This window comes from Hemicordylus capensis, chromosome 4, assembly GCF_027244095.1.
Source record: "Hemicordylus capensis ecotype Gifberg chromosome 4, rHemCap1.1.pri, whole genome shotgun sequence".
NCBI lineage: Eukaryota > Metazoa > Chordata > Lepidosauria > Squamata > Cordylidae > Hemicordylus > Hemicordylus capensis.
The window spans coordinates 94,924,245-94,948,638 of NC_069660.1; the positions used below are offsets into that span (position 1 = coordinate 94,924,245).

Genomic DNA, 24,394 nt, shown 5'->3' on the forward strand with positions numbered 1-24,394 from the left:
CACAATCAGACAGGTTTTATTGACTGGTTTGTTTTATCCAGACATCGAGTCCTTCCCAAGGACCTGGGATGGCTGAATTTTATCATCAATACTGTCGGTTATTATAGACATCGTCGCAAAAAATAGGCTGTTCCCAGTAAAGTTGCTTTTTGTAATTGGCTGATGGTGATTTCTGTGGCCCCTATGGTGTTGAGATGCTCTTCAAGTTGTTTTGGAATTGCACCTAGGGTGCCAATTACTACTGGGATTATTTTGGTCTTTTTCTGCCACAGCCTTTCAATTTCAATTTGTAGATCTTTGTATTTGGTGATTTTTTCTATTTCTTTTTCTTCTATTCTGCTATCCCCTGGTATTGCTATGTCGATTATTTTGACTTGTTTTCCTTTCTTCTCCACTACATTTATATCTGGTGTATTGTGTGGCAGATGTTTGCCTGTTTGTAGTCGGAAGTCCCATAATATTTTTACATCTTCATTTTCTACCACTTTTTCAATTTTATGGTCCCACCAATTTTTGGCTACAGGTAGCTTGTATTTTTTGCAGATGTTCCAGTGTATCATCCCTGCTACCTTGTCATGCCTTTGCTTGTAGTCAGTCTGTGCGATCTTTTTACAACAGCTGATTAGGTGGTCCACTGTTTCATCTGCTTCTTTACAAAGGCAGCACTTGCTGTTTGTTGTTGACTTTTCTACTTTTGCTCTTATTGCATTTGTCCTTAGTGCCTGTTCTTGTGCAGCCAGTATTAAACCCTCTGTTTCTTTCTTCAAGTTGCCATTCTTAGGCCATTGCTAGGTCTTGGTGATGTCTGATTTTCCACGTATATTGTGCAAGTATTGACCATACAGTGGCTTATTTTTTCATTTTTCTGCTCGGTTCTTGACTTGTTCTTTCTTGTAGGCCTGCTTTGTTTCATTGGTGTTGAATAGTTTCGCATTATTGACCATTTGAAGTGCATCTTCTTCACTGTCCTTGATATATTCTTCAAGGCCTCTTTTCTCCTCCTCTACTGTTTGATGGACTTGCAGCATTCCTCTTCCACCTGAGCTGCAAGAGAGGTTTAGCCTATCGACATCACTGCGGGGGTGCAGAGCATGATTGATGGTCATGATTTTCCTGGTCTTACGATCTAGCGTCTCTAGCTCTGCCTGGGTCCAGTCTATTATTCCTGCAGTGTATCTAATAACAGGTTTAGCCCAGGTGTTTATGGCTTGTATGGTGTTCCTGCCACTGAGTTTGGACTTTAAGATTTTTTTTAACTCTCCTGATGTATTCACTTCCAATTTTTCTTTTAACTTCAGTGTGTGCAATGTTATCAGCCTGGAGATTGCCCAAGTATTTGTAATGTTTTTTCTCTTCCAGGTTCTTGATGTTGCTTCCATTGGGCAGTTCTATTCCTTCTGTTTTTCTTATTTTCCCTCTGTTCATTATTAATGCAGCACACTTGTCTAGTCCAAACTCCATTGCTATATCTCTACTGAATATACGGACAGTGTTTAGCAGTGATTTGATTTCTGACTGGGACTTTCCATACAACTTCAGATCATCTATGTACAGCAGATGGTTGATTTTACTGGATGTTTGGTATCCGAGGCCTGTTTTGTTTAGTATTTGTGAAAGTGGAGTCATGGCGATTACAAACAATAGAGGGCATAGTGAGTCCCCTTGGAAAATACCTCTTCTAATGCTAACCTGTCCAAGTGTCTCACCATTTATTGTTAACTGTGTACTCCACATGCTCATTGCTTTTTAAATAAATATCTGAATGTTTTTGTTGACACCAGTTGTTTCTAAACATTTTAGTATCCATGTGTGAGGCAATGAGTCGAAGGCTTTCTTGTAGTCAATCCATGCAACACTTAGATTGGTTTTTCTTCTCTTGCAATTTTCTAAAATCATTTTGTCAATCAGCAGCTGGACTTTTGTGCCTCTGGTGTTTGGACAATTTCCTTTCTGTTCAACTGGAAGCTGTTTGTTAGTTAATAAGTGTTGCATCACTTCATCTGCTATTATTCCAGTTAATAATTTGAACATGGTTGGCAGGCAGGTGATCGGTCTATAATTACTTGGAACTGCACCTTTTGCTGGGTCTTTCATGATGAGATGGGTTTTCCCAGTTGTTAGCCATTGTTCAATATCACCTCCTTGCAAAATGTGATTGAACTGTTTTGATAGTTGTTTATGAAGGCTTGTTAGGTGTTTAAGCCAAAAGCCATGCAGTTCATCGTCACCTGGTGCAGTCCAATTTTTAATTTTCTTTGCTGTTCCACTTATTAATTCTGGTGTTATTATTAGATCTTGCATTTGTTGGTTACATTTTTCAACCTCTTTCACCCAGCCTGCTTTTTTATTATAATCTATTGGATTGTCCCATAATTTCCCCCAGAATTGCACTGTTTCTTCTTTATTTGGTGTTTCTATGTTTCTTGCAGTTTCTCCTTCTATGCTTTGGTAGAAACGTCTGATTCGACTGGAATTGGAGATTCTGCCTGTGTTGTGTAATTCTGGCTTGGTATCTGCTAATCTTCTTTGATACTGCTGTTATTTGCTGCTTTATTATTTCCAGGACTTCTCTAATTTTCCTTGAATCTAGGTGGTATTTTTCGATCAGATACCGTTTGGTGTTTTCATTCTTCAGCTTCTTGTCTTTCATATCTTTCAATTTACTAGCATCTGATCTAAACCTGGAAATTTTATTTTCTAATCTAATCTTCCATTTAGGTGATGTACTACTTTCTTTTTTTACAGGTCCACTGATCTTATATCCAAGCTCTTGTGTTGTTATTGTTGCTGCACTGTACATTAGTTGGTTTGTTTCTTGCAAATTCTTGGTTGTTATTTCTGCAAGTGCAGCATTGACATCTTTTAATGCCTGAGTAAGTTGTTTTCTGGCAACTGTTTTTAGCGCTGGAAGTTGAACCCTGGTGGTTGTTTGGTTCATGTGCTCAGTTATTTTTTGTTTTAGTTCTTGTTGCTTTTCTGTTAAATGGCATTCAGGTTTTTGAGGTGAAGGCAAAGGGGAGGTTGACTGGTTTTGATTATGAAACAGTTCAGCAACAGTGGCATCCTCTATTTCCAACACCTCCTCCACCTGCGCCTGAGCAACTTCTTCAGTTGGTGGTAATTCTTCTTCCATGTCTTGAGCCTGTGTTGCTCTTTGCAGTTCTTCCAGCTCAACTCCTGTGAATACTTTATTTCTTATTATGAATCTTCTCTGGTCTGCTAGCCTTTGTTCTGTTATTTCTGTTTCTGGATGCTTCTCTTTCCAAATTTGGTACATTCTTTTTAAATAACCTCTTCTAGTTGGACTAGACTTGTAATAGCAGATCATTATTTCCTTGTTGGCATTTTTCGTGTATTTTTCCGGTTAAGTGACGTTTCATCCAGTAACCTTGCAGTCTCCAGCCCTGGTTGCTCAACTGAAGATCCTGAGTCCTGTTGCCCACTTGCCACCAGATGTATTATTATTATTATTACATTTATATCCCTTTCTTCCTCCAAGGAGCCCAGAGCAGTGTACTACATACTTAGGTTCCTCTTTCACAACAACCCTGTGAAGTAGGTTAGGCTGAGAGAGAAGTGACTGGCCCAGAGTCACCCTGCTAGTATCATGGCTGAATGGGGATTTGAACTCGGGTCTCCCCGGTCCTAGTCCAGCACTCTAACCACTACACCACGCTGGCTCACTTCAATGGAAGCAGCGATTGTTGATGCCTCTATAGTTCCTCTTATCTTCCAATTATTAATAAATCCTATTGTTATAGAGTGTCACTCCTTATTGGGTCCTGCCCTATTCACACACTCTTGAGGGCCTAAGACTGGCCAAGCCAAGGGGTTTTCCACTTTACTCTCCCAGAATATTCCCTTGGAAGGGTGAATCTGCTCATATTAAAAAGTGGGTTGTGGCAGCCTACCTGGGACCCCTCTCAGCTAGAGGGATTTTGTATCTCCCCCTTCCTGCCCCCACCATTTGATTGTTATAGGGACTCTTTGGCTTTTGGTTTTGAGCAGGAGACACTGTTTGCTGAGCTAAAGGGATGTTGAAGGTTCACATTTAGAAGCTGTCTTCTGGAATAGGAAGCTTTGTGATTCACTGATTAGAGCACTGAGAAAGTTCTTGAGTGCTACTGCCCTTTATAAATGATTGTAATTGGGGAAGGTTAGATGACAACCAGCAGATGGCATTCATGGGCCTCTCTTGCTATGCTAAGAAGAAGGAGAAGAAGGAGAGGAAGAGGAAGAAGAAGAAGAAGAAGACAGCTGGGTCAGTGGAAGAACCTATGCAAAATCTCTTTTGGTGGATACTTTCAGCCGAATGCTTAGGATTTTTGAAATAATATATCTTTTCCAGGCAGTGCAGTGAAAGTAAGGATTGCGTTTTTATATAATTTTATATTGTTTTAGGCTCTATGTTAGTACGTTAATATGGGTTATATATTGTTTGTGTATTTGATTGTTTGAACCTTTAAGTTTTATGTTTAATTTACGGAAAGGTGATCCTCACTACCAGCTATACCTAGGTAGGGCAGCCCTACCTGAGTACAGCCTGGTTGTAAGAAGCACTGGGATCATCCCTGATTCTGGCCCTCTGTGACAGGCTAACTGGGTTTTTTTACCCGGGCTAATAGTGGAGTAGCCACCTAATGGTGTAGTGGGGAAATAGCTTGACTACCAAGCCAGAGGTTGCCAGTTCGAATCCCTGCTGGTATGTTTCCCAGACTATGTGAAACATCTATATCGGGCAGCAGCGATATAGGAAGATGATGAAAGGCATCATCTCATACTGCGTGGGAGGAGGCAATGATAAACCCCTCCTGTATTCTACCAAAGAGAACCACAGGGCTCTGTGGTTGCCAGGAGTTGACACTGGCTCGACAACACACTTTAGCTTTAATAGTGGAGTAGAAGGGTGCATGTGCCCCACTCCCCACTGCCTGCAGCCTGAGCATTCAAAGCCAGGTGGAAAAAGTCCCTGGCAGTGGGGGAATCCCCCAATTCACTGCACTCCTGGCCTGGTGCATTGTGGGATGCCAGAGGACTTCCTCCTCCAGTTCCCGGCTCTGATGCTTGATGCATCTAGATATGCTGTGCGAGCAGCAGAGTTTTCTGAGAAATTTTGATCATGTGCAGAGAGGAGCCTGCCTCCACACCAGCCCTTCCAGTTGTGAGAACAATACACACGAGTGTTTTAAAGAACATATGGTATTGTCCCTTTATATAACTTTTACATTTTCCACATGCATATGTGCAGAGATTTTATGTGTGTATTTTTATTGTTTACAGATTTTTCTTTGAAAAATATATCAAAACACACTGGAATATATATTTTCTTCAGCAGCTGCTCCTGCATTTTTGTGGCTATCTCAGCTGATACTGATCCTCTATTTCATTTTGCTTTGGGATGTAACAGTACCATAATGGAATGCAGAGGTTCAAACATGATGGAGGCAAGTAAGAGGTTCAAACATGGTAGAGGCAAGTAAGCTGGTGTGTGCCTGGTGAGCGCACTTTCTTGGCACGAGTTGCAAGTTCCCCACATTTTGTGAGTCTGAATCTTATTTATTTTAACTTAAGCATACCACCTAAGCATGCACATGTCAGGTAGAAATATGATCAATCAATCAATCAATCAATCAGGAAATGTCAGGTTGCCAAGCAACACTTTCCTCTGCCATCCGACGTCTGCCACCCGGCTTCAAATCTTGGCAACAGATATTGGGTGGTGGAAGGAACTGCTGCTTGGCAACCTAACGTTTCTGGGTTCGGACAACACTAAAGATGGCAAACTTGTAGCTGGCTTCAGGAGTATGTGCTTACTGGAAACCTACAGTTGGTACCACCTTACTTGCTGCCATTACTTCTGAACCTGTCCATCATTCATCAATTCATCAGTTCCAAGCTAGTACAGCTAGAGCTTCCATCAACTGAAAAGGGTGCAAGTTTTCATCTGCCATACATTGGCAGATGAAAACATAGTGAAGGGACTTGGGTAACAAACAAAAGGTTTGCCAAGTTTGAAAGCTGGTGTAGCCTATTGGCTAGAACCTCAATCCTGAACCTTGTGAGATCCAGGCTAGAACACCGGCTCAGTCATTGGCTTGCTATTTGGCCTTAGATAAGGCATTTATTTATTTGATTTATAGCCTCCTTCTGCCCTCCAGAAACATTTTCTCAGCTTCAGTTTCCTGTCTGTAAAATGAAAATAATGATCCATGTAGGAACATGGCTGGAAAAGTGACTGAGGTAACAAGACTGAAGGAATAACATTGTTTTGGGACATTGGGTTAATTTACTACTTTGTGATTCCTAGATCAAACTCAAAGTATTAGATAATTTGTTTTCATCATGGAAAAAGAGCATACTATTATTAGAAAAACCAAGCTCTTGACGAAACTCTCAAGATCAGACCCTACAATATGGAGAAAGAGCATCTTGCCAGTATGTAAAAGTAACATTTTATATTTAACAAAGGGATTTTAGGTTAAGGAGCCTCTATTTTACTTCTACACAGAAATACAGTATATATTGCAAATTAGATATATATTTCTGAACCATTACCAGCCCAGTTCTCCAAGTGATAGCCTCTGGGAAGCAGGAAAAAAAAGCAGTTTTAAGCCCCTTTGCTTACAGTGCTGAGAGAGGTTGCTGTTTCCTGTTGGCGTTATCTTAGAGTCAGCCAGGCTAGATGTGGTTGTGGGTACACGAAGGCTTGTAGTGCCAAGGAAGACTCGTGATGTGGTTTCTTGGCCTTCAGTACTGATGTTGCTGGTATTGCTGGTTGTAACAATGGTAGTAGTAACAGTAGTCATAACAGCAGTAGCAACAGTGGTAAAATTGGGCAAGTGAGTTGTAGTAAAAGCAGGCACAGTAGTTGAGGTAGTTGGAGGCTCTGAAAACATAATCAATGTAACAATTACCTCAACAGACACATTGAATGAGTACAACTTCAAGTACCCCAGAAGCTAGGGGACTATCTAAACTGGAAAAGAAAATCACAGGTGTAGATGAAGAAGAGCAACACAAGTGCTCCACGTCAGGATACTATGTGCAATTTTGGCTGGCATCTGTTTGAGGATATAGCATAGTTGAAGAAGACACATTAAACAGTCAGCTGGAAAATGATCAAGAAAATAGAGCATCTTAAGAAGACAGACTGGGGCTTTTAGTTTAGAAGGGAAATAACTGAAGGAGCACATTAAGTTTATAGGGTCATTAAAAATGTAGAAAAACAGTGAACAGAAAATATTATTCCCTCCCTTCCTGAAAACACATGAATTCCGAGTAATAAAATGAAACTGATCAGCAGGAGGTTCTGGAATTTCTTTTGACCCACTTTGGTTGTGCTGATGGTGAGATATCTAAGTTCCCCCTTTGGACATTACACAGCAACAAGCAGAGGATGCAAAGTGACTTCATATCATCTTTTAGGATATCTGTGTAATGTTAGAAGTCACTGGTTGACATACTGTGCAATGTTATGTGGACCTTGCAATGTAGGATTTGTGCAGTTGCGGAAGAGCACTGTTGCACTAATTGCAAGAATTGCACAGATCTGGTTGCACAATTGATGGCCATTATTTTCAGTGGCCGTTAAATGTGTGACCATGTTTTTGTAATGCATGCAATTAATGGCTACTGAAAATAATGACTATCAATTGTGCAACTGCATCTGTGCAATGCTTGCAATTAGATCAACAGTGCTCTTCTGCATCTGTGCGAACACTGTGTTCCAAGATGCACACAACATTGCACAGTATTTTAGCCAATATATTGACAAATGTTTATTCATAGTGTTTTCAAGGGCAGTTGTGGCAGAGTTTCCACTGAAAGCAGAATGGGCTTGCTCTAAACAGTCTTTGAGAAGGTTCACAGAATAAAGATGATTTCCTTTACCTTGATAGCACTTTTTCATGTCAGGACCCAGCCACATATTGTCAGGACAAGCACATGTATACTTTGGGGAATGTGAAGAGATTTGGGGTGCAGGAAGACAAAGGTATTCACAGCCTCCATTTGGCAGAGAACTGAGCTCACAAACGTCGGGAGCTATATAAGGAAGATAAAATCATCATCAAGGTAAATTTGAAATTCCTGCTCATAATTTACATTCCATTATGTTCAGTACCATGACATCTTCCCCATGCTGTTTCCTATTACAGCCTCTGGGGCTAATTTTCTTCCAGCAACTGTATAAGCTGGAGACATTTCCAGGGATGCATATTACTAGGGAAATTTCATTCAGCACATGGCAGGTGCCACCATCTTAGGGCATATGTACCATCAGAAATCAGTTTCCACTTCCAACTAATATTTTTACATTAATGCATAGGTAAAGGGAACGTCACACTTGACAATTTGCTTCCGCAGATATTTTCACATAAGGAATTGCATTTACCCTATGACATATGATCAATGAATAAGAGTTTTATGGCTTCACCTTCACTTTCAAGTAAAGTGCCTTTAGTATGCAAGTATTAGAAATCCAATTTTTTTCAATCCATCTAGTTGTTCTGCTTTTGGAGATAGTATACCTACACCAGCAAAGATCACCAGTACAGCTTCCAGCAGTCTAAAAGGCCTTATTTTCGTTATCTAAATTTTGAGCTCTGACTGCTCCATCATTTTTAATCTCTAATGACAGTCAATACCATTAGCTTTTAGAATTGGATAGTCCTCATATTCTATACCCCCCCACACTCTCTTTCTATTGCAGTTCAATACAGAACAAAACAGTGTAATGCGGATAATTTTCAGAGCTACATGGTATTTTAGACTGATACCTACACATGAAATCCAAGCCACCCCCAAGTCGGACTGCTTTCCTCTTCACCTAGAGCTGCAGCCTCCCTACCAGAGCAGTCAATGCAGTGTAATGGGCTGTCAGCAATATAATATATACAGTTATTAAGAAATCTAAGATTTTGCCTATGCTGTTGGAACTCGAAAGCCTTTCATTTTGCATTCCAAAATGTGCAGCTCATTAAAGCAACATGGTGACAGTGGACCTTCCTCTGTGAACCTGGGATACTGATCAAACAGTGCACTATTTAACTGGAAAAAATGCCTTACCTTTAGGCTGCTTTAGCTCATGGAAGACTACAATATCATGAGGATTGTTGAGGTTCTCAGCTAAAATGGAGATGTCCAGACCATTCAGCCTATTGGCACTGAAAATTGCCTCATTCTCCAAGTCAGTCCAGAACACCCTGTCCTGCAAGAACAGACACTATATTGTGCACCATTTACACTCCTTCATGAATTCTACCCTACCCCACATATCAGTCTCCTTGGGGTTTTTTTTGAAACCACCTCACATACATACAAAGAAAGCAAGCCTATGAAAGCAATTAATCCCTGCCAGATCTTCCCTGAATATGTTTTCCAGTTTTTACATGAATGCTTCTAGTTTTTTTGTAAGCAACTTTGTAAAGTATTGTACTTGAAAAGTGGGATATGGATTTGTTAAATACATTATAAGTTTGCAAGGTACTGTAGAGCCAATTGAAATCAATGGTGCTCAATACTTTGAAGTCCTACACTTAACCACTGTAAGGTTTATGTTACTGGGTCCATCTCCTTTTTGTAAGGTGTTACCTCATCATATGAAGAAACGGCCTCAGGGAAGAGTGGCTGACATCCTGACTACTGCAGCAGCACATGCATTAAGAGGCTCTGTGGGGATGTGCCGGGAGCCTTTGCTTAACTTTCCCAGTCATCCTATAATGCATGCTCTTGTGATGGGCGCTCATATTTCAGAGCGCTGCTCGTGCCCCTGCTCTGTAATTTGTAAAGACACTGCCCACAGAAACTTCTATTGCATGCACTTTAGTAGGCAGGAAGTCAGACAGTGACTTTAGGCTGATATTTGGCTTTGGACATTATGAAGTAAAATGTGTGGGCCCACCAAAAAAAAAAGGTCAAAATTTGTGTATTGTGGTCTTAACATCCTGCACCTTACATTCTGTGTGGGACCTGGAAAAAATAGTTTACTTGGAGAAACTCACAAATGGGGCAAAGAGGGGGGAATGTTTTTTCTTTCGCCATCCCTTTCCATGTTTCCCTACCCTGAAACTAGGGAAGAGATGCACGTGTGAAAGTAGCCTTCTCCCGCCATATTACTTGCTGGATCAGAAATTGCAGGTGTACAAGATATGCATATCTAAATGTGCATCCAAGTGTAGATGCTGCCTAACTGCACTGCATTCTTTTCAATGGGATGTGCTTCAGAATGTGGATAAGGATGCACCAGGTGTACGTCCCATTAAAAGCAAAGCCGTGCAGATCGATTATATGGTCAGATTAGCTCTTCAGACTTATCCCTCATTATTGGTCCAGGAAATGGAACTATGAACGTCTCCTAACCTGAATCAGAATGTCTGGCTCCACGGAGCTGGCTCTGGGGTCAAGTCAGTGCAGTCTTTCTGCTCAAGCTGGGAAGTGCCCTGCTTGAGCACAGCAGCTGCAGCTTGACACCTGCGGGGGGGGGGGGGGGGAGGAACTGGGCTTATTCTCTCCAAAACCAGTCCCCCCTCCCCACTCCTAATAATTTTATTAAGATATGGGGAGGTCACTTACCCTCTCAGTTGAAAGGATCCTATTGGGGCAATGTTGAACTTGGAGAATGTACAACTGAAAGTGCATTTTCTCCAATCCCCATCCCTATTCTCCCTTCACATCCCACTAAACTGCAAAAAGGCATTCGCCCTCACAGTTTAAAGGATCTTGAGTGTGGGGCAGGACAGTATTTGGCTCAATGAAGGCATGCCTGCTCCAGTGAGCCCAACCTTCTCCCTCTTTTGGCCACCTGCAGCCTCAGTCTCAATCCTGGCTGGCTGATACTTCTTTCTGCTGCCAAAGTCTGGATACAGCATAAGGACAAGACGTATGCACAGCATTCTACTCCTATTGGTTTTGGGTCTTAGAGGGTGACAGAGTTCTTAAACACTCAAGATTGTCCTGAATGCCATGGAAACATCCCCAGTATACAGGGAGCCATGCCTGCCTTCGTGTTGGGCCTGTTTGGGCACCCAGTGCATCTGCATGAGTGACACCCACATTACTGATGCCAGAAGTAACCACTTTAAGCTCTGGGAATACTATTGAGAGAAGAGACTGCAAGCCTGTGGGCAGGGCCTGTTTTAATTCTTGTACCAAGTCCAATGGTTTTAGATACCTTACCAACAAACCAAAGCAACCCTGCCATGTGCTAGAAAATTCTGAGTGTGTACAATATTTTCAGGCTGTTTACCAATCAGTCCCCGTGAGCAAATTGTGTTTGGTTAGCTTGTGAGGTAGTGAAGAGATTACCTCTCACCAAAAAGCAAAAAAGTTAGGGCCATTCATTCTGAAGTTACCCATCATTTTTATTATATCCTTCTAGTATATTTCAGAGACCAATTCCTGTTCCCCACTCCCCGCAATATTATATCCTTAGGAAAAAGCAAAGAACATGACATCTATATAAACAGGCTGTGCAGAAAGAGCACTGAGCTAGCCCTAAGAGCAAGGCAGACGTTCTGGCCCACTTTGTAAAAGACCAGCTTGTGCTCTGAGCTGCATTTCTCTGACTTTTGTGGTCATGATGGATCATGGATAGGATTTGAGGGGATTTATTAGAAAGTGAAGTGATCCTTGGCATCCAAGAAAAAATGCTGTTCCTTGCTAATCTTCGCTCTCCTTCCAAAGGTGTGACCTGTATTAAGTTGTTTTTCCATGTACTGCAAGCCCTGGCAATTCCTCAAAGGAGAACTCTCTGTAGTTAGGGATAAACTGCAGAGAACTGTGACCTGGAGAGTAGCAAAACTATCTCTCTTTGCTGTTCGCCAGTGAGACACACTTAGTAGCAACTCCTACTTACTAGGAGATGAGATTACAGGACACAAAAAGGTCACCTTTGATTACAGAACTGGATTTCATTGTAGAAAAGTGAAGATACAGGTGAAATGGTAAAACGGTATGATAGATCTTTTACAGCACTGAATGGGAAAGTGAAAATGGAACAAAATGAAGCAGTAGTACCAGATTTCACAATTAGAATACATTATGCAATTCAAAGAAGCCTCATAGTTAACTTACACAATTATGCCCCTTTTTCAACAACCTTCATGGCATCTCTCCCACCCCCTTTTTGCATTGCTTGACACTTCCTCCCAGAGTGAAAAAGGGTTTCAAACACGACTTTTGGCCCAGTTATGACTCATTGATAGACAAACTTTGGTCCCACCTTACTACTATACATTGAATCAGAAATATATCTTGAACCTAGACAAGCCCCATCTCCCACTCAACCACTGACTCATGGCCCTTGGTTCAGTTAGAGGCCTACCTCTCACATTGATGTAATTTATATTCTGGCTAGATTGGGTCGCACACCTGGTCTCTTACCTCAAACACCGCTAATCCATATGGGTGGCTCAAGTAATCCACAGAAGAGATCAGAACTTTTCTGTTGCTACCACTGAAATCTATGCTTGAAAGTAAGTGCAGCTTGGAATCTACCCAGTAGAGACGCTGGTTCAACAAATCTGAGGAGCAAAAAACATCAAGGCAGAGTTATATCTGGGTCAGTTGCTCTCTTAGCCACTCCTATTTTTTTTTAATGTTTATTTTATTTTATTTTTGTGGTTGCCATGCTGCTTCAATATCTTGGAAAATGAGAAATAAGTAATTTTTGTAAACAACTTATGGAGAAAGTATCTGTGCATGGTTTTTTTGTTCTTTTGAGGGAGAAAGCTAAAATGGGATCTCAGTGTATTTGACTCCGTCATGTCATAGGGACCTAGGGAGCTGCCTTATACCGAGTCAGACTATTGGTCCATCAAGCTCAGTACTGTCTACACTGACTGGCAGCAGTTTCTCCAAGGTTTCAGGCAAGAGTCTTTCCAGCCCCACCTGGAGATGCCAGGAACTGAGAACCTGGATCCTTCTGCATGCAAAGGAGGTGCTCTGCCACTGAGCTATGCCCCCATCCTCAAGGGTGTTGCTGTTTGAGCCCATGCTGAGCATCTATCTGTCTCTGTTACATACAGAGATAACTCAGGCCAGTACAATGAGGCCAGTGTTGGAGTGAGGTTTTCTTGTGCCATCGTCCCCACTTTTCTGCACAGAAATCTCTGTGTACTTTAGTTTGTGACTTAAGCACTGAGTGCGGGGCAGCTCCCAAGCAGATATTCCCATAGGTTAAGTGTGAAGCCAAGCGCACAGCCAGCATTCTCTTTGCCTGCAGTAATACTCACTTAAACCATGAAAATTATCATGTCTAATTTTCAGTCTTACAATGGCAACAACTAAGTGTAGACTTAATCTGAAAGGATAAGATGGGTGTTGCAACTTGCTTGGCATCCTTCTCACTGATCTTGCTCCACAAGCATCTTTTGTGTTAACAGAGCAAAGAGAGACCTTTTAAAAGTGGTGATACTCTTCTATTTATCAGGGGGAGAGCAACCGGCCCTATCCAACCCCAGCACAGCATCCCTCCAGCGGCTGTTGCTGGTGTCTGTCTTTATTTCTTTGTAGACTATTAGCCCTTTGGGGACAAGGATCTATCTTATTACTTTATGATTGTTTTCTCTGTGTAAACCGCTTTGGGAACCTTTGTTGAAAAGTGGGATATAAATATTCGTTGTTTGTTTGTGTTTTTCAGATAAGTGCCAAAATGGTCAATACATGGCAGATGTGTGAATTCTCTCTCTCCAGCTATATGTGTCTGCCAGTTTCACATGAGGAACAGCAGGGAGGGAGAGGGGTTGAACACTCCTTTCCTTTCCCGCCTTTCATTCAAACCCATCCTCCTATCTTTACCCCAGGGAGGGAGAAAAGCAGCTTAAGAAGAGGGTATATATAGTAAAAAACAACAACAAGCCACTCAGGATGGGAAATCAGCCCCCCTTGTCCCCAATTGCAGCCTTTGTTGATGTTTTTCAGGAGACTCTTCCTTCCTCTCCTGTGTATCGTCTAGTTTATGAAGGAGGCTTTGCATGGAGTGGGAATTGCTGAATCATCAGGAAAACTTCAGGACATACTGCCTCGAATTAAAGACGCTGGTGTCTCAGGAGCTTTGGTAATTTGCACTGTCCTGGTCCCAGTTGTATGAACTTACCTAGTGTAATACCATTTGGCCACTCAATGTTGTCTGTTACAAGCACTTGCCGATCCACACCATTCAAGCCAGATTTCTCAATTTTTGCTATGTCACCCCAGTCAGACCAATACATGAATCTATAAGAAAGGGACAGAGTAAGCAGCTGTAGGAGGCCCTCTGCCATAGCAAAGTTATGTCTTCTGACATCAGTTATCTTAAATCAAGAGGTTTATGAATATTGAGTTGCTGCTTCTTTAAGCAAACATAAATCCATTTAAATGATACTCGGATGATTGGATGATAAGAATATGAATTAATTCAAATTATGCCAGCCCATCTATTAGGGCGGAGGTTCTCAGACTTGTAGTGCAACAGCATCTGGGGACCTATGTTTGAGAACCCCTGTATTAGGGGATTCTAATTAACTCCACCCCTTGGCAGATGCAATGGCTGTCCAACACCAAAAGGTGGTATTGCAGCTATTTGATGATCCTATGGCTATAAGAGTTGGTATGAATCACTCATAGACAGCATCAAAGGTCAGCCAGGTGGGTAAACAGCCCTGAGCCTTTCAAGAGGAGAGGTGGTCTACAAGAGAAGAGCTGGTCTTGTAGTAGCAAGCATGACTTGTCCCCTTAGCTAAGCAGGGTCTACCCTGGTTGCATTTGAATGGGAGACTTGATGTGTGAGCATTTTAAGATATTCCCCTTAGGGGATGGAGCCACTCTGGGAAGAGCAGAAGGTCCCAAGCTTCCTCCCTGGCATCTCCAAGATAGGGCTGAGAGAGATTCCTGCCTGCAACCTTGGAGAAGCCTCTGCCAGTCTGTGAAGACAATACTGAGCTAGATAGACCAATGATCTGACTCAGTATATGGCAGCTTCTCAGGAGATAGTGGGAGCCCACATCATTTCTTGTCACCTGAAGAAAGGTAGCTGCCAGCAGCCTCTTCTTGGACTACAACCCTTTTTATTCCACCCTGGCACCAAGATAAACCCTGCTATGGAAGAAGGAGCTCACAGCACTCATGTGCAGAGGGCCCTCTGAGACCTGGAGCTGGTCCTGATTGCAGCTATGGACAAATGCAAATATTCTTCATCTAACATTAGCAGGCTGGAGCCAGTTTGTGAATACATAAAATAGAATCCAACTGAGGTGGGTCAATCTGAGTCCTCAAATTCAAACAACACTAGGTATGGGAAGGATGCAAAAGCCATCTGATTCAACTTCCTGCTCTGAGAAAGGAAGTATTAAGAGTATAGAGAACCCTATCCATTCACGAATAGCAATAGCAATAGCACTTACATTTATATACTGCTCTATAGCTGGAGCTCTCTAAGCGGTTTACAATGATTTTAGCATATTGCCCCCAACATTCTGGGTACTCATTTTACCGACCTCAGAAGGATGGAAGGCTGTGTCAAACTTGAGCCCCTGGTCAGGATTGAACTTGTAACCTTCTGGTTACAGGGCGGCAGTTTTACCACTGCGCCACCAGGGGCTCATCCGAACTCCAATCCCTTGGTTAATCATGGAGCAATTCATGAATCAGTCTCGCATCTTATTGGTACTATGATTTCAAAATCAGTCTGCCTCATAATCAGAGTCATTGTATGTTATAATAAATGGATTGTCTTAGCCAAATGGCCTGTACAATAAACCCTGATTGCATTGCATTGCACTGCACATCATGATCTGGGAGCAGGAAGGAGCAAGGCATAAGGGAGATATTTGCAAATCAAGGAATGTTTCCAGCAATATATACATACACAGAGTGCTCTCACTTTCATACCTACCCCCGTGTTGGATCCACTGCAATGGCTCTGGGCTCACTCAAGTTAGTACTGAAAAGTGTCCTCCTCTTACTTCCATCAACTGTGGCTACAGATATGGTCTTGTTTCCCGAATCTGTCCAGTAGATGTTCTTGTGTATCCAATCCATCGCTAAACCTTCAGGCAAGTTGAGTTGGCTGTCTATTAGAACCACCTGCTCAGCTGTGTCACTGGCTTTGTCTATGTAAGCACTGCAGGGAAGAGACCAAAACTGTCACTATGTTTATTGCAGGAGGTAGTATACTGGGGTGGGGGGTGGGGGGAGATCAGTGTGGGAATGACAGCCTTTCTGCAGAGGAAAAAGAAACAAAAAGGTAAAAGGCATGGAATTGCAGCATCAGTATCAGGACAAGAAAATTCTGCATTTGCATACATCTAATTCTAAGTTTTGCAACAAGGAAAGCCAAATTCTACAGCAATGGTATCATGAAACTAAACTAATTTTGCAAATTTGTTTTAGTTGCATGTTTCAGGATTGAAAGGGGCACAGCTCAGTGTGAACCATTGTTTCTATGGGTTAGTTCTTCCATTGCTGATGAGCAGTTGTCTTCCTGGCAAATGATTGTTTTGCTGGAGGGAAGGAAAGATTGCTCCAATAAAGCCACCCGTCATTCTCCCCTTCCTCACTGTCAAAAACTGAGAGAGTAGACGAAGCAAACACTCAAGCAGAGTAACTGGGGGGACATGTGTCAGATGCAGCTCATTGTCCCTCTGCTTCTTAGTAAACTATATCTTGGTAGCTGGCCAACCAGCTGCTGTCTCTTGCAGGAGATATTCTTCCCACAGGATGCCAGAGGAAGAGATGACCATTTGAATGTCAAGTTCTTGAGGGAAATAGGAAAGGCGCCAACAAATGTAGTAGTGGTACCAGGCTTTGTCTACCTTGTCTTTCTTCTGCTGGGTTGGAGAGGCTTTTTCTTGCTATTTACCTATGTAGCCACCAGGAGGCTAAAGCTTAGCTGACTACCTTGATATGGACCAGCAGAAAGCAGTTTTGGCTTGTGGGCCTGTAGCTAATGTTCCATGTTCTACACAGCTGCTATGCAAGAAAAGAGGATGCATGCTCTAGCTCCATTGGTACTATGATTTGTCACAGTCCTAACTTGCATCCTATAGATGATACCATCTGAGTCCCTAGAGAATGCAGTAGATGGAGCTCTTCTCTTCCTAGTGGAAGCCAACATCTTCTCCACAAGAACTGGTATGGTGCAGCTGCTAGGAGTGTGAACTAAGAAACAGAAAGTCTTTGGTTCAACTCTTGCCTCAGCCATGAACTCATCACTTGCTAGTGCAGGCAAGTCACTGTCTCTCAATTCCCTTCTGCAGCATGGGGTTAATAACTATATTACTGGATTGTTGGAAGAATTAGTGAGATAATATATACAAAGTGCTTTGGATACTCTAAAGTACTGCATAAATACTATCATCATCAGTCTCTATCTGCCATAGTTATGTGACTTTACTAGGTCACTGCCAATATATTCCCTTACTCATGTTTGAGAATGTGCATGTGTCTTTGTTGAAATGATCAGATGTGAGGACAAGCTGCAACAGTGCAGAAGGCCCTAAGTCTTTGCCAGCTGCCTGTTTCATACTCACATCAGACTATTCTGAAATTAGAAAGGCACACGACTCCTGACCCTTTTCAGTCACTTATCCCCTCATATACTTGGCTGAAAGGAACAAATCCCGGCTTCTTAAACCACAATCACCTTTTAAAGTGGTGATTCTCTTATATTTAGCAGTGGGAGGGCAACTAGCCCAGTTCACTTCCAGCACAGCTTATGCACAGTGGTTGTTGTTGGTTTCTACCTTGCATTTCATTTGTATTTAATTTTTAGGTTGTGAGCCCTTTGGGGCCAGGGAGCCATCTTATTTATTTACTTTATTTTTCTATGTAAATGGCTTTGAGAACTTCTGTTGAAAAGCGGTATAAAAGTAGTAGTAGTAGATGACATCAAATTTGGGGAACTGTGGAAATAATTGTGAAACACTCTGTACATACCAGGATATCAAACTGGGATCAAATCATGGTTTGATATCTTGGTTTGTATGGAGTGCTTTAATCAGAGTTCTTCAATTTGGATGCAATGTGGAGCCGTGGCTTAAGAAACCAAAAAGTCTTGAATACAGGCTGGTGCACGAGGGGAGGAGGAAAGGGGTGAAAGGATAACAGAGACCAGGTGCTTAATCCTGTCCCAACAAACTATGGTTTGTTGGACCAGGATCATGATTTCTGCATTTGACCAAATACTTATTTTATTTATCATTAAAATGTTATACCACCTTTCATTAAAACAATCTCAAGGAGGTTTACAAAACTCTGAAAACAATATAAGACTATAAAACATAAAATAAAATAAGAATATTATATTGGAATATAAAAATACAAATCTAATTAAAAGTTTTAGAAATATACACCATAGGACCATAAAATAGAGAGCAGCAGCAACAAAAACTATGTTCATATAAAAGTCTGGGTAAAAAGCCAAGATTTCACTTGCTTTTTAAAAGCTGTGATGGAGACTGAGGAGCAGTCTTTATTGTGCCAGAAGTCACATGGTTCTGGCTCACTGTAGGCCAAACTGTCTCTATCAGGCGATGTACTGTTCCACATTGCTTACAACATAGGTATGTGATTTGTTTGTCTACACACACTTTTGAAGCACAGAAAGCTGAAGTCAGAAACTTCTCCCACCCTACCATTTTCAATCAGTATTATATTTAGGCTAGTAACTCTTTGACTACACAAATGCTCAAATATTTATAGTGAAGGGAACACAAGTCAAATGCACCTGATATAGGTCCCAAAGTATCACTGATGATTTAAAAAACCTAGACACAACCAAAAATGTACTACAGATTTAAGGCTCAGGGCACAATGGCCATAACTGGTGGTAGTAACAGGGGGGAAATTAAAACTCTTGACAATAACAGAAGTCTAAATCATAAACTGAAAAAGTATTTGTTGCCAGTAAGCTCTAGGAGACACAACATGTTAAACAATTCTCCAGGAATTAATGGGCAGCTCCAATTTTGCCTTTTGCTATACATTCTGCAAAGCTTAGTGTTTAAGACCTCCTCCCCTCCATTATCTTGCTGTTTGCTCTATCTTTTCAGTAGGGCCTGTAAGTCATGGCATTCCTATCTAGCTGCTTGAGTGCTATTAAACAGCCATAGCTTAGAAATATTTCCTTCCCTCTGAGATTTGGCTTGCTGATCCCTAAAGTCACCCTTTTGGTCTGTAGCTCACTGAATCTAGTGAAACCTGCCTCTGACTGTTAACTGAAAACCACCATGAAGGACCACTGATGGTGCAGCAGGCGGCAATAGTAATTCAGATCTGAGTGCACAAGAAGGATGGTTGGCTTTAATGCTGTTTCAATGTGTAATTAGATATTGTCTCAGCACGTGTGTCTGGGCACTGTACCCCAAAGGCTCCCAGATGCACATTTTTCAACAAGCACATTCCTGATGCCACACTGAAAAGACAGAGAACTGAGTTTTGACAGTCCTACAGTTACAGTGCTATAAGATGCGGCAATGGGCTCTACCATACCTGACATTAAAAATGATTAGACAGATCCATGGGGCATAGTCTATCAGTGACCATTGCTCACAGTCCAAGAATAATAGAGCAATGTTTGTATGAGATTTCACAGCAATCAGCAATACATATAAGTGTAGCTGAGTAGCACTCCCACACCTGTATATCTTCCCGTAGAATAAATCACACCAGTATATTCTGTTTGTTGCCACTTCCACATCCAAAGCAACCACGTTCTTCAACATAGGGATGATGCGAGAGTAGTCTCTTTTCACCAAGTCAATCTTGCGCACTTCATGACGGTTCGTAAAAACCAAGTATGGGCTCTTTCCTGCGACAGAACAGAACTTTACAAATCACTTCTATTTTTAAGCAGCTGATGGAATAGCACAGGCCCCGAATGAGCTCTCATTTCTGTTGCTTTTTCTTAAGAATGTGACTGAGCTGGGAGGAAAATAATAGAGATCCACGGAAACTGGCTATTAGAACAGTAAGGGTCCACAGTAGTTATTGTCCTCAGCAGAACGTCTAAGTCACATGTGCTATAAACAGCAGGGGAAAATAGAAATAAGAGACACTCTAAAGAAGAGTCCAAATTAGAGAGACCCCTAAATTTAGTCCAAAGGCACAAGAGGATGGATAAGCTTTTTATAAGACATCAAAAGGCTTAAAGCAGGGATTCTGAAACTTGGGTCCTCAGAAGTTGTTGGATCTTGTGCCTGGGGGTTATGGGAGCTATAGTCCCACAACAGCTGGGGACCCAAAGTGGAGAACCCCTGGCATAAAAAGATGTGGCTGCATGAGCTCCAGGGGGAGAGATTTCCAGAATCTCACTATGGAGGAAGCCATAGTGCCCCATGGCATCTGGGCCATAGTCTCCCCCCAAGAACACAATGGGAAGGCAGAATCATGCAGGTGCGGGTGGTCCTTAAGGTACCCAAGGCCTAAACTATGTAGGGTTTTAAAGGTAACAACCATCACCTTGGATTAGATACAGAAACAGAGGGGAATTATAGATTTCTAGTAGATGTGCAAGAGTGCAGCTGCAGCTAATAACGGGAAAATAGAATGGATGGAACCAAAGACTGACTATAAGTGGAATCAAGCCCTACAGCAAGAAGAAAATATTCTGCTATAGCAAACATCATACCACACACCCCCACCCAGTACAATGTGAACATGGGAAGCCAAGAGAGTAGAAGTGGCATGATAACATGGGACTCTGTTCTGCATGAAAACAACCTCCACATGCTATACCAAGGCAAGCCACATTTAACTAGTCCAAATGATCTAACTGCATCTTCTAGAGAACAAGCAAGCTCTTATCCCTTTGACTGAACCAACTGAAAGGTTTATCTGCATAGCAATTATTCTAATAAAGTTAAATGTTTTTACTATTTTTAACTGAGCTGCTTTTACTAACTTCTGTAAGCAACTTTCCTACTTGATTTCACCTTCAAATAGTTGATGTTTAAACGTAAAAACCACCCACACTACCAAAATATTCCGGGTAATAATCGGGGGAGTTTTGCCTACACAGATATGTGGAGGCAGTACTGCCCCTTCACCCCACTGGAAATTATTGGCTAGTTTGGCTTCTGTTTTTCCTTTGGTCTTTCTTCCCTTATACTCTTTCAGTCCTCAAGGCTGCCTGGCTTTCTAAAGCGCATGATGCTATGCAAATTGGAGTTGAGCATTTGCTTACCTACAGCTTTGCAGTTTTTGGACAGGGTGTCCATCTCATAACCTTCGTAGCATTCGCATTTATAGTCTCCCTTGTAGTTAATGCAGATCTGGCTACAAGCGTCAGGATTCTCACATTCATCTATGTCTGGAAGGAGAGTTTGAAAGCCATCAGTAACTTCAAATCAAGTCATCACAGGATAGAGTGATCCTGGAATGCCTATAATTATATGCTTGCACAGCAAAACACAAGGGACTGCTGTTGCCATGCAAATTACCTCCACATGTTTTCTTGTCTAGAAGCTTGTATCCAGGAGGACATTCACATTCATAGCCAATCTTCAAGTCCCTGCATATGTGGGAGCAACCACCATTGTTGAGTGCACATTCATTCATACCTAGAAGAGAGTTTTGGATCATTAAGGCTAGACAACGTTCAGCCCTAAGACTGCAAATTTGTGGTGTTGTTTTTTAAAAGGTCAGAGTATCAAATGGGTTCAGCAATTTTTAGCTATCACTGGAGAAAATTCGTTCATATAGCAGGACCTAAATAGAAATAGCCACCAAATCTCTTGCTTTTTCCAGAACAGTGATCTGAATGTTCTTAAGAGGATCTGCTAATAGAACTCTTTGCTTTAACTTGCATCTCTTTAGTTTCCTCTGCCACTTTATATTTTTTAACTTGTTGAGCCAAGAAGTGGGATAGAATTAGACAATTTGTTAGCTAGCTAAAAATAAAAATAAAAATCCAAGGATTACTCTATCCCCAGTGCATGCTCAAGGCTATAAAGAGCTATGGAAATAATGCTGCAGTCAATCTCTTATTAATTAATTCAGCATCAGAACTTCTTTATGTCACATGTTTAATTTAATTAATTTATTTCCAAATGCTTTTCAAAGGCAGCTCCACGTAGATCAAATTACAGTAATCCAGACATGACAGGACCAAGGTGTGGATCACAGTGACCAGTGCTGCCATCTCAAGGAATGGCTGCTCACATACTAGGCAAAGCTGTGCAAAAGCACTCCTGTCCACAGCAGTTACCTGGTCCTCTAGCAGCAACACTGGGTCCAGGAGAACCTGCAAGCTCTTTCAGTGAGAGAACCTGCAAGCTCTTTCAGAACGCTGCTCTTTTAGGCAGAATGCAACCTCATCCTGAACAGGTTGGAACCCCTCTCTTTGATTAGCTCTTCTCTCTCCCTTCAGTGTTTCTTAGGCTAGGTTGGTCGGACATCTGATTGGTCGTACCATCTCGGTTGGTCGGACACCCCAACCAAGGCTGAGATGAATTATGCCCTGATAAGCAACAGGCCCCTATATGTAAAGTTTCTGCTACATAATGCCAGGTTGATAAATGGGAAGACTGTGGCCATTCAGGATTTAATTCTGGATGAGCATGCCAACCTGGCATGTAAAACAGAGACATGGCTGGATAATCAGGGAGGATCCAATATCTCCCAGTTCTGTTCTCCAGACTTCCAAGTGCAGCATCAACCAAGATCGCGTGGATAGGGGAGCAGGGCTGTAGTAGTCTGACATGATTCTATCTCTCTGGTGAGATGCCTGATGAGCACCTCTGTAGGGGAAATGGTGCCACAACAGATTACTGCAACCCCGTCCACCTAGTCTTGCTTGAATTCAAATGCACGTGAACCTGAATTCAAATGCATGTATCTGAGTCTGATCAATCAGATACTGTGCCAGTTCAGAGAAGCAACGGCTGCAAGACGCAAGTAGGATGGGGTCACACCAAAAGAACATGCCCACATTTTTGTCACTGGAGGACGCATCAACATGCTGTTTAAACAGGGTCTGGGAGCATGTGTAGAGGGGCGATTCAGATCAATATCCCCTCACATGATTAAGAGATGCCCTCCAGTGATGTGTGGGGGTCATCCTCCACATCAGGGTAGTTGTGCTCTCAGCATGCTTCTGTTGGTAGCATTTCACTTTGTGGATAAAGTCATTTTGACTGATATACCCATGGCACCTGTCTGTCCTTGTGTTATGGATTCTTTTCAGCTTGATTCGCCCAAGGCCGTGGACAGGATTCTTGGAAGTAAAACTATGTGCTCTTTTCACCCTTGCCTGTTGTGGCTGATCAAATCAGCTAAAGCTAGCCTAGTCGAATGGATTGCAAGGATGGTAAAGCCCTCCTTATTGGAAGGTGCAGTACCAGCCCATTAAAGGAGACTGTGATGAAACCTGTATAAGAGGAGTTCTCGCTGGACTCTGCCTTTTTAAACAACTAACAAGCAGTCTCTAAGTAGCCATTTGGGGGCAATACATTTAAGAGGGTAGTGGTAAGCCATCTCCAAGAGTTTCTGGATGAAACTGACTGTCTGGATCCATTTCAGCCTGATTTCTGTTCTGGTTATGGGACTGAAATTGTTTTGGTCACTGTGGTTGACAACCTACCGCAGGAGTTAAAGGGGCAATGCATCCCTGTTGGTTCTACTGGACTGATCAGTAACCACTGATCATAGTATCCTTCCGGACAGACTGGTTAAGGTGGGACTGGTGGTTCTAGTACTACCTGGATAGTAGGGTTCAGAAGATGGAGGAATGCAACCTTGGAGAAGCCGCTGGCAGTCTGGGTAGACAATACTGAGCTAGATGGACCTATGGTCTGACTCAGTATATGGCAGCTTCCTATGTTCCCTTCCTTGTCCCCAGTTCGGAGGTCTATGATCTGGGGTCATAACAGCAGGGATGTGCACAAAATGGCTTGGGCAGCCACACATGGGGCGGGGATCAGGTCCTTTAAAAAAAAGTAAGCAGGACCTTACCTGATGCTCCTCTGGGCATGGCGCTCACTGCTCCCAGCAGCCTATGCGCAACCATTGGCATGCACATGGACACCGCACACGTGGCCTTTTGAACAGCAAGTACTGTGCACAGAAAAGTGGTGGGGTGGCAGAGGAGCAGGCAATATCCTGCTTACCCACTTTTTAAAAAAGGACCCAATCCTTGCCCTGCCAAACCAGTTTGAATGCTGGCACCTGAACTGGTTCGGTGCTTCCCAATAGAGGCGCTGAACCAATTCAGGCACATCAGGTGCCAAAATTATAGATTGTAGAATTCCATTGCAATGTGGAAAATTCCATTCTGTTGCTGTACACTGCTTTGAAGCACTTTGGTGGGAAAACAGTTTATAAATCTAACAAGCAGAGGAAGGGCATAGTGGGTCTCCTTTAGGAGGGATTTTCACAACTCTGGTGCAGCCACCATGAAGACCCTTTCCTGTGTCCCAAC

General features: G+C 42.3%; 1 protein-coding gene and 1 long non-coding RNA gene across 3 annotated transcripts in view; one reads left to right on the forward strand and one right to left on the reverse strand.

Annotated features, from left to right (window-relative positions):
- The window catches only part of LRP8 (LDL receptor related protein 8), a 311,838-nt gene that overhangs the window by 17,557 nt on the left and 269,887 nt on the right, over positions 1–24,394 (reverse strand). For both annotated transcript variants that reach the window (XM_053247668.1, XM_053247667.1), the window contains 9 exons: positions 21,417–21,536; positions 21,161–21,286; positions 19,615–19,786; positions 15,872–16,099; positions 14,096–14,214; positions 12,382–12,521; positions 9,067–9,208; positions 7,891–8,043; positions 6,626–6,886 (listed from right to left, as the gene is read on the reverse strand). In XM_053247668.1, coding sequence (XP_053103643.1) covers positions 6,626–6,886; positions 7,891–8,043; positions 9,067–9,208; positions 12,382–12,521; positions 14,096–14,214; positions 15,872–16,099; positions 19,615–19,786; positions 21,161–21,286; positions 21,417–21,536 — 1,461 coding nt within the window. The remainder of the gene's footprint in view (positions 1–6,625; positions 6,887–7,890; positions 8,044–9,066; positions 9,209–12,381; positions 12,522–14,095; positions 14,215–15,871; positions 16,100–19,614; positions 19,787–21,160; positions 21,287–21,416; positions 21,537–24,394) is intronic.
- LOC128323832 (uncharacterized) overlaps positions 7,896–24,394 on the forward strand; it is a 31,136-nt gene continuing 14,637 nt past the window's right edge. The window contains exons 1-2 of the long non-coding RNA XR_008306484.1: positions 7,896–8,073; positions 13,921–14,056. This is a non-coding gene — a long non-coding RNA (uncharacterized LOC128323832). The remainder of the gene's footprint in view (positions 8,074–13,920; positions 14,057–24,394) is intronic.